The sequence below is a fragment of the Myxocyprinus asiaticus genome, chromosome 22 (assembly GCF_019703515.2).
Source record: "Myxocyprinus asiaticus isolate MX2 ecotype Aquarium Trade chromosome 22, UBuf_Myxa_2, whole genome shotgun sequence".
NCBI classification, from domain to species: Eukaryota; Metazoa; Chordata; class Actinopteri; order Cypriniformes; family Catostomidae; genus Myxocyprinus; species Myxocyprinus asiaticus.
The window spans coordinates 42,220,071-42,235,592 of NC_059365.1; the positions used below are offsets into that span (position 1 = coordinate 42,220,071).

At 43.9% G+C, this 15,522-nt stretch overlaps 1 protein-coding gene across 1 annotated transcript in view; it reads left to right on the forward strand.

Annotated features, from left to right (window-relative positions):
* The window catches only part of LOC127413312 (gamma-aminobutyric acid receptor subunit alpha-4-like), a 70,172-nt gene that overhangs the window by 24,835 nt on the left and 29,815 nt on the right, over positions 1 to 15,522 (forward strand). Inside the window, exon 6 of the mRNA XM_051650335.1 lies at positions 13,308 to 13,451. Coding sequence (XP_051506295.1) covers positions 13,308 to 13,451 — 144 coding nt within the window. The remainder of the gene's footprint in view (positions 1 to 13,307; positions 13,452 to 15,522) is intronic.

Genomic DNA, 15,522 nt, shown 5'->3' on the forward strand with positions numbered 1-15,522 from the left:
TCAGACTTACGAATTTCACCTGGCGGATGATAAAAATGGGCCAAAAAAATCTCATAGACTTATATTGAAGGAGGAACCCAAGACATGTATCTAGAGACCAAAATATCATAGAGACTTGGTGGTGGTATATTTTGACCTGGACAAGTGGGTGATTCTCACGAAACCTGTCAAGACAATGGCCTGGTCATATATATATATATATATATATATATATATATATATATATATATATATATATATATATATATATTAGTGCTGTCGAAGTTAACGCGTCAATAACATGTTAATGCAAAATTAATTTAACACCACTAATTTTTTTTTAATGCAGTTAACGTGTAATATGACCATTTGAATAAACCCTAGTTTATGAGAAGCAAGTCACTTCACACAAACGCCGCTAATGTCACATGCATTGACATTATGCTGATACCTGCGGCAAGCATTTTATCAATGTAGCACAGCAGTAAAACGAACATGCCTGCAAAGCACAGATAGAGCTCGGAAATTTGTAACATGATTGCAGCGGCAAGATAGCTGCCGTGCACTGCGAGGCGTGGTACGAATGTGAGGCAAAAGTTGCAATATGTGGTGCGAGTGCAAGGCGAAAGTATGAGAGTGTGGCGATCGTCTGTGTTCCGTGACTGCTACCGGGTCCTTGAATAACATATAACGTGCCAGTAAAGGCAGCCGGTGGAGTTTCTGGTGGCCCCCTAGGGAGTTGGTGCCCTACGCAGACTTCATAATATGCATATAGGGAGCGGCGGTACTGATTACAGCTAACTGAAACTCTGCTGCTGTCTCCAAGGTTTTGTCGCAGTGTCTCTGTTTGATAGTGCACTAGCCAATGCAGAAGTTGGAGACATTTTTGGAACCCTGCAGGTAATCTACACTGTCATTAACCCATTTAATCCCACCGGTTACAATTGTGACTTGGGTCTAAAAGGAGTTTTTGAGTCGTCAATTGTAAATGAGAGTGCAGACTTTTTTGCTTGAGTGGTGCAAATAGTCACATGACCAGAGCTATTTAATTCCACTGTGCTCCTGGAAAGATTATGTCTGTCAAAACACCATAAAAAGAAGCAAATAAATCCTGTCATAATACACTTACAAATACTTTTGTACATAATTTGAATTTAATTGTGTTGTGTTCATTTTCTGTTGTTCAACTCTGTTGCAGGGATAGGTTTTGTGTGGATGACTGAAAAATACATCTGGATGAAGCATATTTTGTCCACTCATGTTTATAAAGATATTGTGATTAATCGCAATTAACTACAAAAAATTATGTGATTAATCGCGATTGAATAATTTAATCATTTGACAGCCCTAATATATATACAGTATATACCTTTGCATGAAGGAAATGAGGCTTACATTTAGGACCATTTAGATTATTTTTATTTTTTTATTGTGACATTATTTTCAGGACACTTAAACACATTTTACCCCTCATATTATCAGTATCGTTGCATGTACTGACTTTTAATATTTACTTTTCCCATTATTTTCAATGATGATTCTCATTATCGTTACACAGTCATTTTTTTTTAAAAATGTTTTATAGTAAAAGTGATGTTGTTATAAATTTTTACATTTAAAATCAGCAAAAATTTAAGGTAGTACCACAATGACCATATTTTTTGCATTGTGGCAGTGAGAAGTGGGGGATAAAATGTGCGTAACTGTCACAAAAATATTGTCACAAAGTAAAAAAATCTTAATGGCCCTAAAAATAAACTTCATTGTCTGTATTTAAAATATAATTTCATACTTTAGTTTTTTAAAATAGGCAAGGCAATTTATTTATAAAGCACAATTAAAAACAGACTGTTGAGCAATGTGCTGTATAATAATAATAATAATAATAATAATAAAATAGGACCAGGACTTTTTCCTGACAGGTTTCATGAGAATCACAGAAGCAACCACACAGAATACCCAAGCAACCACACAGGAACGCCCTAGCAACCACCCACACTATAAAATAATTAAACGCTCTGAAATTAAACCATAGGTTTAATTTCAGCCTTAAAAGTTTAAGTACAATTAAAGTAGTGCCAACCTAACAAATTGTAGCATTAAGATCATGCACATTTTCAACCACTTTTAATTCATTAAAGGTGCACTCAGTAACTTTTTTGATCGTGTAATCTTGGACTTACACCTAGCGGTGTTGATGCAGCATATTTCAAAATCAAACATTTTCCATTACAGAGGCCATTGTGCAAATTCACTATTCACAGTCAGCCATGATTCATTTAATCTAAGAGTGAAAGTGTCCAATAACAGGATGGTTACTGAGATTAAACGAGTAGTTTTCGACTGGTCATGTGATCATAACATGGCAGTCCCTACGAGGGGTCACCACTTCTCAATGTAAAATAAAACAGCTTTTATAAGGTTACTGATATGACAGGAGTCTTGATCTCATGTAAGGATTCACGATTTTATACATATATTGCTAAATTACTATTCATTTTTTTAGCAGTAAACTTTTTTTAATGAGGACAAAATTACTGAGTACACCTTTAAAAGCAGAAACTCTGAAACATCATACAATTTATTAGAAATGGCAGAAATACTTGACACAAGTTGACACTCAGAACATTATAGCTGTAATGGTCTGTCCTTGGACTTTTGTTAAGGACTTTTATTTTGAAGCCATGTTTTAGGCTCTTGTCTTGTCTCTGTTCTCTATGTTTCCCTTGATTGCTCCCTGGTGTGTTTACACAGTTAGTCTTTGTGAATATACTGCCTTCATGTTCCCTATCTGTCACTCACTCATGGTGTCGATGTAGTGACACTAGGGGTCGCTCTTGGGAGCCCCAAACACCTCTAATCTTTGAGAAAAGGCTAATGAGATTTGGCGAGTGGAATTTGCATGCCACACCCCCGGACATACGGGTATAAAAGGAGCTGGCTCGCAACCACTCATTCAGATTTTTTCTTTGGAGCCAAGTGGTTGATTCTCACACAGCTGAACTTCACTGCCGGTCCATTCACCTCTTTAGAAGCGTATGCTGATGGATATATGGCGCATTTCAGTGGCTTTCTCTCCACCTGCGCGATCAGTGCAGAGTACGCCCCTGGGTGCTTCGACAGTCTTTAAAAGAGTATAGATTCTTTGCGAGAACATGACCATAGCAACGTTGCGGTCGCGGCTTTCCTTCTTCCGGGGGAAAGCCACTCCAGCCTCCCCCCGCGCCAGGCCTTCTACCTACGGGTACGTGGCTAGGTCGGTTGACGCTGGAGGCAATTTGGGGGCTCCAATAGGTACGGCTCCACCAGGTAATCCCCCGCGGACCGCCCATTCCCCAGCACGCTCGCAGGGCCTGTAGGACTAAGTTGTCTCTGTCAGCCAAAGCCTACAGTGCTGCTGGACAGGCCGCCTCCACCATGGCCCTCCTGCAAGTACACCAGGCCAAGGCACTGAAAGAGCTGCACGAGGGTAGTCCTGATCCGGATGTGATGCAGGAGCTGTGCTCAGCGACCGACCTCACTGCGACAAGGTCACAGCGCAAGCATTCGGGCAGGCGATGTCTACCTTGGTGGTCCAGGAGCGCCACCTATGGATGAGGGATGGCGACAAGGTTAGTTTCCTGAATGCACCCATCTCCCAGATCGGCCTATTCGGTGACACCGTTGAGGACTTTGCCCAGCAGTTCTCGGTGGTGAAGAAGCAGACTGAGGTGATACAGCACATCTTGCCCTGGTGCGGCTCAAGATCCCGTATCCCGTCTGCTCGCCGAGGGCATCCCCCTGCGGCGGTGAAAGCCCAGGCGGCTCCTCCTCAGCCCAAGCCAAGTTCTCAGCCCCGGCGTAGAGCCCCCCACAGGAAGCTGATGCCCCCGCCTCACGGTCCAGAAGAAGGCTCCTAAGCAACCCTGAGACGGATGACCCGAGGAGGAAGACATCTGCCGGAACCCTGGAACTGGTGTCCAGACCACTCCATCCCCCGGTGGAGGGCTGGGAGGAGAATCTTTTGTTCCCTTTTGTTTTGTGTTCGCCACACCCCGGACGGGCTGCGGTACCCACATTGTCAAAAAAAGAGCGGTTTCCTCTCTCCTTGGGTCACACAGCCAGCGTTCACGGCTGTCGGTATCACGGCGACCAGACACCGAGCATTTGCGGCCAGTGTGCCACGAACGCGGGCCCCCCACCTTTGCGCGCCTGGCCACACAACATTCACATCCCTTGCCAGCTGGTTGTGACGAATTATGAGGACGGCCAAAAAGGTCCTCCTCCTCTGTCGCAGACTCGCTCTATACCGGGCGCACGGAGCAAGGTAAGTGCTTTGAGGTTCCCCTCAGAGCGGCCACGACCTCAGGACGAAGCAAGGCTCCTCGACGTGGCGTCTCCTGCTCCCCCCCTGCCGCGAGGACCCACCTCCAGGTACGTCAGAGCGATTGTCCCCTTAGTGCCCCTTGCCTGGAGTTTAGACACGTGGCTAGCAGTCTCCAACCCATCGCAGTGGCTGGCCAGGACCATCTGATTCGGCTACGCGATTCAGTTCGCCAGGTACCCGCCCCGGTTCAGCGGCATCCGCTTCACCTCGGTGAAGGGCGAGAATGCCGCCGCCCTGCGCGCGGAGATCTCAGCCCTTCAGCAGAAGGACGTGATAGAGCCTGTCCCTCCAGTCGAGAAGAGGAAAGGGTTTTACAGCCCTTACTTCATCGTGCCAAAGAAAGGCGGTGTGTTGCGGCCAATCTTGGACCTGCAAGTGCTGAACAGGCCTTGCATATACTCCCGTTCAAAATGCTGACGCAGAAACGCATTTTAGCATGTGTCCGGCATCAAGATTGGTTCGCGGTGATAGACCTGAAGGACGCGTACTTCCACGTCTCGGTTCTACCTCGACACTTCCTACGGTTTGCTTTCGAAGGCTGGGCGTATCAGTACAAGGTCCTCCCCTTCAGCTTGTCACTGTCGCCTCACGTCTTCACGAAAATCACAGAGGCAGCCCTTGCCCCGCTAAGGGAAGTGGCCATTCGCATCCTCAACTACTTTGACGACTGGCTGATTCTATCCCACTCTCAAGACCTGTTGTGTGCGCACAGGGACCTGGTACTCATGCACCTCAGCAGTTTGGGGCTTCAGGTCAACTGGGAAAAGAGCAAGCTCTCCCCGGTTCAGAGCATCTCTTTTCTCAGCCTCACAAGCGAGCGCGCGCAGTCAGTGCTGAACTGCCTGAATTCATTCAAGTGGAGAACAGCGGTTCCACTGAAACACTTTCAGAGGCTCCTGGGGCATATGGCATCCTCGGTGGTGGTCATGTCACTCGGGTTGATGCATATGAGACCGCTTCAGCACTGGCTTCAGACTTGAGTCCCGAGATGGGCATGGTGCCGTGGCACACATCGCGTGGCCATCATGCCGATCTGACGCCACTTGTTCAGCCCTTGGACAGACCTTGCATTTCTGCAGGCAGGGGTTCCCCTACAGCAAGTGTCCAGGCACGTCGTGGTTACCACAGATGCCTCCAAGCTAGGCTGGGGTGCCATGTGCAACGGGCACGCAGCCGCCGATTCCTGGACAGGACCGCGACTGTGTTGGCATATCAATACCTTCGCGAGATTTTATAATCTCCGGGTTGAGCCGATTTCGTCCTGTGTATCGTCAGGTACAAACAGGTAAGTGTGCAGGACAGCTGGTCAGGTGTATCGCTTGTGTACAGTGCCTTTGCCCTCCGTAAGACGTACGCTCTTTTCTCCCATGCGAGTTCACGAGTCCGTGAACCCTGGATGTCTTTACTATCTAGCCCTGTGGCTTGCGAATTCAGCGTAGGAATTCCTAGCCGGACCCAGTACAGGTGCTAGCGTGCCCTGTACTGGGGTAGGTGCTCCACAGATGCCAGTTACTTCCGGTAGCCCCCTGTGATGTATTTTCCACGGTACGGTCTCCCTATCGGTCGACCCGTGTCTCCCTTGGGCAGAGCCCTCTCTGCCGCCGGTCGCTGTGTTTGTAGAGCTCCTCCCCTTAGGGCAGGACCTACCACCGTGCCTTTTCCGTGTGCGGCTGGTGAGCCCACATGACGTATTTGCCACATGTTAACCTCCCCTTCGGGCAGGATGTGGTCTCCGCTGTGTCTTTTCCCCTTTAAAGAGTAGGAAGGGAAAAGAACTCCTTCCCCGGCAAGAATAATAGTGTTAGATGGCCCCAGCAGAATCTAAATACTCTGTGGAGAGAAAAAAACATAGAGAGAAAAGGCCGCAGCTTGTGCTGGTGCAGCCAGGGATGTGGGTAACTATATGACATCTTTTGGGTGTTGGGGGAGGCTACGTGCAGACCGGTGCACCTGCTATTACGCACACAGCAGCTTGCTTGCACCTGCATCGGCAGTCCACGTAACACAGTTCAGCTAGTTGTGGCATTTTGTATAGGGACCCCTAGTGTCACTACATCGACACAACGTCTTGGTTACAGGGAATGGAGGTTACGACAGTAACCAATACATTTTCCTAGTCTTTATGGTTCTTGTCCTTCTTGGATGTAGTGGTTTGTGTTGTGCTCCAGTATATATTTTGTTACTCACGTTTCTAATGAACCTCGTGTTTCTTTTGAGTTTATAATTAAAAGCCTGCATTTAGATCTGTGTTTTCTCATCCTTCACCTCTACAAACATTACAGAAGAACCGACCACCCACCATGGATCTAGCAGCTTTGAAACTTTTTTATATCAGGTAAGATGACGACCCCATTGAGGAGTACACAGAGCGGTTCTGTGCCCTGGCAAGCTATATGGACTGGGGAGATATTATGTTAAAGGATCTTTTCCGGATTGGCCTTAATGAACCCTTTAAATATTGCCTACCAAGAGGCAAATGCCCTGTCTCTTTATATCAATTCATTGACTACGCTTAAATGTTGAGTTCTTACACTGTGGGGTATGACAGTACTCCCACTACAGTATCTAGTGTTCTCTCGCCCGAGGAGGTAACCAACACCCTCTCGCCAGAGATTGCCAACTCATAGATTCCCACGATGGAGGCACCTACACTCCTTCCCTCTGTGGACCTATTCTCAATGGTCCCAGCCTCAGGGGGTCTCAGTCATGGTGGTCCCAGAAGTCCCAGCCTCTGTGGTCCCAGCTTTGGTGGTCATGGTGGTCTCAACCTTGTAGGTCCCAGCATCAGTGGTCCCAGTCTCAGTTGTCCCAGCTTCGGTGGTCCCGGTGGTCTCAACCTCGGTGGTCCCACTCTCTGAGTCGCTGGCCTCCCTGACCTTGCCCTCTGAGTCGCCGGCTGCCCAGACCTTACCCTCTAAGTCACCGGCTGCCCAGACCTCGCCCTCTGTGACATCTAGTGACTTGACCTCACCCTCTTTGTCCCCTAGTGCCTTGACCTCTGCCTCTGTGCTCCACCAAAACCAGCTCATCCTCCTGATCCACAGTGGTCTCCTGTTGCCTCGTTGGGTATGCCCTGGTCTCCTGGACATCTGCCAGCTAACCAGTGGTCTCCTATTGCCTCAACTGGTCCACCTTGGTCTCTCAGCCGTCCGCCGGACCCCCATGCTCTCCTGTTGTCTTGCCTCTGCCCTGGTCCCCAGGGCTACAGCCGCCTCTGCCCGGGTCCACCGCCACCTCTGCCCTGGTCTCCAGGTCCACTGTCACATCTGTCCTGGTCCACAGGTCTACCGCTGGCTCTGCCCTTTGAAGGGGTGGGGGCACTATAATGTTCTGTCCTTTGGACTTTTGATATGGACTTTTATTTTAAAGTCATGTTTTAGGCTCTTGTCTTGTCTCTGTTCTCTATGTTTTCCTTGCATTTCTTTGAATTTATAATTAAAAGCTTTCATTTAGATCAATGTTTTCTCATCCTTCATCTCTACAAACATTACAATAGCAAACACATATGAACACCCAGCAACCACATAGAAACAAGCTAAAAACTATATAAAACTCCTCAAGAACTACATAGCAGCACACTGGCAACCACTCTAGACAACATCATGGAATTGTTTCGACAGCTATTGTAATGGCAGCACCACTCACGCTTTCTTCAGAAAATCTAAACATATAGTTAATAAAATTTTGCTGTTTTCAAAAACCTAGCGAGCTCCCTATGGAGGCAGTATTTTAAGGTATCATAGGCACATTCCTGACATGTAGACTGTTCCAACTTAGGCAGAATAGTTATGCTGCCTCCAAATATACCTATGCTGAGTCAAATTCTAAGGCAGGATGTATCCTTCATGGTGAAAAATAAATCCAAATTGGTGGACAAGGCAAAGCAAATGTTGATTATAAATGTACTCACATTTTATTCAATTCTGAATGGTCTGTTCCAAAACCTAGTTAGCTGCCTCGCTACCTACTACCAGTGTACACAGTTTCTATAGTGGCTTCCTAACTAACATGTAATCTCATAAGTGACTAATTTGGAACGCTCTACACAGGCATACATTAGTGCTTCTCACAAAAAGTACACAGGAAAGTTTTTTTTTTTTTTTTTTTTTTTTTTGCTTTTTAGAGTATCATGTTGATAGCTTAGCAACATGCTAATTGCAAACTACTGAAATTAATTGTGAGTCAAGTCTCTCGTGCGGAGTGCCACTTCTGTGGCTATTTCTAGTTGCTGCCTATGTATAGCATTCCAAATTGGTCACTTAGGAGGTTCTCTGAGCATTAAGATGATGCCTATGTAGGCAGTGAGGCAGCTCACTAGGTTTTGGAGCTAGAGAACTAGTCTTGCTTTACTAAATTGTCTCTTTCTCCCTCTTTTTTCATTCACATTCCCCTGAATTATTCAATCATGCCCAGCTTGACTTTTGGATCATGTGCAAAAAACCTTGCTGCTTAGTGCCTTGTGTCCCTCTCTTTCTCTTTCTCTCCATCTCTACTGGGCTGTTAGTGGGTGTCTTGGAAACGCTTCCTCCGCTCTATTTCCCAGTATGTGGGGGTTCAGAAACAGAGATAGAGAAAGAGTAGACGAGGAGGAGATGAAGAGAGGGAGAAAATTAAGAAAGACAGAATAAGAGGGAGGAAAAAATGGTGATTATGTTCTCAAAAGAGGACAGGAGTTGAGGGATCATGCAGACAGACTTCTGGCTGTGCAGTCAGCCTCTGCTCAGAGTGTGTGCTGTTTGATGTATGGATATCTCCTCCATAAATGAAATCTGTGTGAATCTGAGTGAAGGAAAATCTCAGTGGATCACATTTCTGTGTCAGGATGATTGTTTGATTTGGTCTTTTGGCTCACATTTTTGATTGGCACACGCTGCAAAGCACATTGGCAGAAGTGAGGAGACAATGGTCAGTCAAACCTGATCTCAATGTCTGTATGCACAGATAGAGTATGCATGAGTGTTTCTTCAACTTTGAATAATGTCAACTCTGAAAATCTATGATAAAAATCAAAATGATAAAGTTTAAAACAATGATCATCTAAACAAAGAGTGAAAAAGCATAAACCATTTCAATATTTATTGTTTGAAAATGATTGTTGGAATGTTGGATGTTAGAAATTACATATTTTTTTAAAATTAATTGCCAGACTCTTTTGTCTTGCTAAGGGTAATTTCATGGATAACATTTTATGTATCCAAAACACACAAAATGTAATAATATTTTCACTAGGCTTGGGATCGATGCCTTTCTCACGTATCGATAATCGGAAGATTTTCCTGATGCACTAGTAGCACAATTTTTGTTCCTGGGTAGTAAGTGTTATTTCCTAATTGATTATGCCTCAAAAGTATAGAAAATGGCTATTATTCCCCACAAACTTTGCTATTGTGACCAGGACAGTGATATTTTTAAATTTACCTATTTCCAATGAGAAAATGGGTGAATTTGTGTCTTTTCAATTCACATAAAGTCAGGAAAAAACAAAATATGAATCCAAAATCCTTCTTTATCTGTGGTCCGATGAAGACATCGGCTTTGACAGCTTAGGGAAGAAGTCTTGAAAGTACTTGAAGGCTGCCGACTCCTTATCTAGAGCTCTGACAAATTGTTTCATAAGGCCCAATTTGATGTGCAGTGGTGGCATCAGCACCTTCCGGGGGTTCACCAGTGGCTCCCACTTGACATTGTTCCTCCCCACAGAGAACTCGGTCCGCTGTGGCCAGTACCACCTGTGGTAGTGCACCTTGGTGTTCCTGCTGTCTCAAAGGCAAAGATTGCAGGGAAACTTGGTAAAACCGCCTTTAAGACCCATCAGGAATGCCACCATTTTGAAGTCTCCTATGACCTCCCAGCCATACTCATCATACTTCAAGGCATCCAGCAAGGTCTTGATGCTGTTGTAATCCTCTTTGAGGTGCACCGAGTGAGCCAGGGGAAGAGACGGGTACTTGTTACCATTATGGACCAGCATGGCTTTGAATCTTACTTTAGTATAAATACATGTTAATGTAAGATACAAATTTGCCCGTTTTCGCATTGGAAATAGGTACATTTCAAAATATCAGTGTCCTGGTCACAAAAGCAAAGTTTGTGGGGAATAATAGCCATTTTCTATACTTTTGAGGCATAAGCAATTAGGAAATAACACTTACTACCCAGGAAAACAAAAAACCAAAAAAATAAATAAATAAAAAAAAATTGTTACACAGTGTTTTTTTTGTTGTTTTTTTTTTTTTTTTTTTTTTTTCAGATATAAATAGGGCTGCTCATTGCACAATAGTCTTTGTCTCTACAGATATATTTCTCAACACAACTTTGGTAAACTGTGAGAGACAGGGTTAATTAAAGGGGGTAACACACCAGATGCGACTGGCAAGTCGCATAATTTCCATTAAATTTGACCCAAATCATTATCAAAGGACAGAGATTATTTACTCTAATATAAACTGTATGTTGTGTATAAGTATCTTTCATAAAACCTTCACAGTGTATTTTCAGTAACAAGTATGTCTTTTTGTGGTTTGACAGCTTGAATGACAGACCTATTCATGGCCACATACAGAGAAATTACACAATAAACGTTGCACAGTTACACCAGTTTCACTAATCTGCACGTCACTTTATTCATTCTTAAAGAAGTACAAAAACCTTTCTACTTTGGACTGCCATCTACGCCTCTTTAGCTTGCCCTGTATGTGTGTGTGTGTGTGTGTGTGTGATTGTGACTATAACCCTCTTGTGGTCTCCCAATGCTTTTATGCCAGATTGTAAAACAGAGGCCAACTGAGTGAATTGGAAAGCATTCCAATTGGGCTTCTAGTTTAAATGTCAGATAATTTTAGTATATCGATGCCTCAAAAATATATTGATAAAATAACGTGCCAATCAATAATCCATACAGTGCATCCGGAAAGTATTCACAGCGCTTCACTTTTTCCACATTTTGTTATGTTACAGCCTTATTCCAAAATGGATTAAATTCATTATTTTCCTCAAAATTCTACAAACAATACCCCATAATGACAATGTGAAAGAAGTTTGTTTGAAATCTTTGCAAATGTATTAAAAATAAAAAAATAAAAAAAAATAATAAAAACAAATCACATGTACATAAGTATTCACAGTCTTTGCTCAATACTTTGTTGAAGCACCTTTGGCACCAATTACAGCCTCAAGTCTATTTGTGTATGATGCTACAAGCTTGGCACACCTATTTTTGGGCAGTTTCTCCCATTCTTCTTTGCAGGACCTCTCAAGCTCCATCAGGTTGGATGGGGAGCGTCGGTGCACAGCCATTTTCAGATCTCTCCAGAGATGTTCAATCGGGTTCAAGTCTGGGCTCTGGCTGGGCCACTCAAGGACATTCACAGAGTTGTCCCAGAGCCACTCCTTTGTTATCTTGGCTGTGTGCTTAGGGTCATTGTCCTGTTGGAAGATGAACCTTCACCCCAGTCTGAGTTCCAGAGCGCTCTGGAGCAGGTTTTCATCAAGGATGTCTCTGTACATTGCTGCATTCAACTTTTCCCTCGATCCTGACTAGTCTCCCAGTTCCTGCCACTGAAAAACATCCCCACAGCATGATGCTGCCACCACCATGCTTCACTGTAGGGATGGTATTGGCCAGGTGATGAGTGGTGCCTGGTTTCCTCCAGACATGACGCTTGCCATTCAGGCTAAAGAGTTCAATCTTTGTTTCTCATGGTCTGAGAGTCCTTCAGGTGCCTTTTGGCAAACTTCAGGCGGGCTGTCATGTGCCTTTTACTGAGGAGTGTATTCCGTCTGGCCACTCTACCATACAGGCCTGATTGGTGGAGTGCTGCAGAGATGGTTGTTCTTCTGGAAGGTTCTCCTCGCTCCACAGAGAAATGCTGGGGCTCTGTCAGAGTGGCCATCGGGTTCTTGGTCACCTCCCTGACAAAGGCCCTTCACCCCCGATCGCTCAGTTTGGCCAGGCGGCCAGCTCTAGGAAGAGTCCTGGTGGTTCCAAACTTCTTCCATTTACGGATGATGGAGGCCACTGTGCTCATTGGGACCTTCAATGTTACAGGATACAATCCTGTCTCGGAGGTCTACAGACAATTCCTTGGACTTCTTGGCTTGGTTTGTGCTCTGACATGCACTGTTAACTGTGGGACCTTATATAGACAGGTGTGTGCCTTTCCAAATCATGTCCAATCAACTGAATGTACCACAGGTGGACTCCAATCAAGTTGTAGAAACATCTCAAGGATGATCAGTGGAAACAGGATGCAACTGAGCTCAATTTTGAGTGTCATGGCAAAGGCTGTGAATACTTATGTACATGTGAGTTTTTTCGTTTTTATTTTTAATAAACTTGCAAAGAATTCAAACAAACTTCTTTCACGTTGTCATTGTGGGGTATTGTTTGTAGAATTGAGGAAAATAATGAATTTAATAAATTTTGGGATAAGGCTGTAACATAACAAAATGTGGAAAAAGTGAAGCGCTGTGAATACTTTCCGGATGCACTGTATATCGATATTTAATGACATCCCTTATTTTTACACTATTTGCCAATTTGACAAAATTACAGCTTGATTGGCACACAATAAACATATTCTGCTCATAAGTGACATTTACCTTGATTTTTCTTCATTTTCTTCACACATCACATAAGTCATATTTCTCATATTTCTCAATCAACAATCCTTGTTGTCTCATTTAGACTTAAGTACTCTCACTTTTGAAACAAGATTTTAGTGACAAGATTGTTTGTGCTGGAAAAGATGCTACAGAAGAGGGATCATTGAAATTTGTGTAAGAACTGGAAAGAATCTCATTGTCATCTAGGAGAAATGATTGAGATATTAAATAGATCACATTTGTGATTTTTCTTTTTAGTGGGATACACAGTATGTCACAGATATGTTCTGTTAAACTGCAATGAATGTCCACTGTCTGATTAAAATTCATGTTATGATGATTCTGTTTTTTGTGTCAGATGCGTATCCAATGACTGAGATGATCTACACTTGGACCAAAGGCCCACAGCATTCTGTGGAGGTCCCACCTGAGTCATCCAGTCTGGTCCAGTATGACCTGATTGGACAGACTGTGTCCAGTGAGACTGTTAAGTCCATTACAGGTACACACACAATCAGAATTTTTTTTGTGTGTGTGCTTTTTTTTTTTTTTTTTTTTTTTGGTGCAGATATTTGCATTATTTAAAGTCAAGTATTTAGTAAACTTGTATACCTATCACATAATATACAGTATCTACAAAATGTGCATTTTTTCAAAGCATTTTCAAGACGATTAGAAAATAGTAGAATAAATTGTGCTATATTTTGATATTTTAATTTTTTATACAGTATATCATAGCGATGATGCCACAAAACACATAAGCTACACATACGTATTTTCTCTGCAACTTATTGAGTCTAAATAGATGTATAACTTACAGAATTTCATTTGTACACCCAAATGGCAATAGCGATATCATACTGTTCATGTGTTGTACTTGCTATTGTTTATTTCCACGTTGCTTCTTCGTAAATCAAATGTAAATCAATTCATCATTGAAATAACAGTGCCAAATTGAGTAACAAATAGCATGTACACGGATGAGAAAAAACATTATGACCACCTGCCTAATATGCTGTTGGTCCTCTGTGTGCTGCCACAACAGCGAGTACCCACTGAGGCATGGACTCTACAAGACCCCTGAAGGTGTCCTTTGGTATCTGGCACCAAGACATTACCAGCAGATCATTCAAGTCCTGTAAGTTGTGAGGTGGAGGTGCTGTGGATCAAACTTGTTGGTCAAGCAGATCACACAGATGCTCAATCAGATTGAGATCTGGGGAATTTGGAGGCCAGGGCAACACCTTGAACTCTTCATCATGTTTCTCAAACCATTCCCGAACAATGTGTGCAGTGTGGCAGGGCGCATTACCCTGCTGAAAGAGGCCACTGCCATCAGGGAATACCATTGCCATGAAGGGGTGTATCTGGTCTGCAACAATGTTTAGGTGGGTGGCATGTATCAAATTGTAGTCCACATGAATGGCCAGTCCTAGGGTTTCCCAGCAGAACATTGCCCAGAGCATCACACTCCCTCCACTGGCTTGTCATCTTCTCACAGTGCATCCTGGTGCCATCACTTCCCCAGGTAAATGGTGCACACGTACATAGCCGTCCATGTGATGTAAAAGAAAACGGGACTCATTGGACCAGGCGACCTTCTTCCGTTGCTCCAAGGCCCAGTTCTGACACTCACCTGCCCATTGTAGGTGCTTTCGATGGTGGACAGGGGTCATCATGGGCACTCTGACCAGTCTGCTGCTATGCAGCCCCATATGCAGCAGTGTGCGATGCACTGTGTGTTGACACATTCCTCCCGTAACCATCATTAACATTTTCTGTGACTTGTGCCACAGTAGACCTTCTGTCGGTTCAGACCAGATGGGATAACCTTCATTGCCCTCATGTATCGATAAGCCTTGGGTGCCCAAAACCCTGTCACCCTTTGTGGTTTGTCCCTCCTCGGACCACTGTCAGGTATTCAACACTGCTGACCGGGAGCACCCCACAAGCCTTGCGTTTCAGAGATGCTCTGACCCAGTCATCTGGCCATAACAATTTGGCCCTTGTCAAAGTCGTTCAGGTCTTTTACTCCTGCCCATTTCTCCTGCATTCAACACATTGACTTTGAGAACTGATTGTTCGCTTACCATCTAATCTACCCAGATCTTCTCATGTGGCCTTGTTAGGAACTACAACATTATTCGCTACACCTGTGAGTGGTCATAATGTTTTGGTTCATCAATATATATTCTGATATTTTTACATATCTCGAGTCACTAATGGCCCAATAAACTTTTGGTAATTAGTCATTCTGGCTTTTTTTATTGTTACAGTTTTCATAAGAGTAAGGTTGAGAAATACTAAAGAGGTGAGGGCATAACTCCATAAATTAAGGTAAAGGGGTCTCCATTCTGCTATGCAGTGACCACTTTTCACAATCCCATCAATTCCAGATGGATAAAGTCCCATAACACACTTTTTCTCATTGAATACCCTGTTTCATGCAGAAATGTCACATTACGGGAAGTAAAATGGGTTAAGAATGGACTCATGTTGACATTAAGAACTGCCGTGCACATATGATTACTCATACGCAAGTATTTTATTTTAAAGCTAAAAATATAATACTC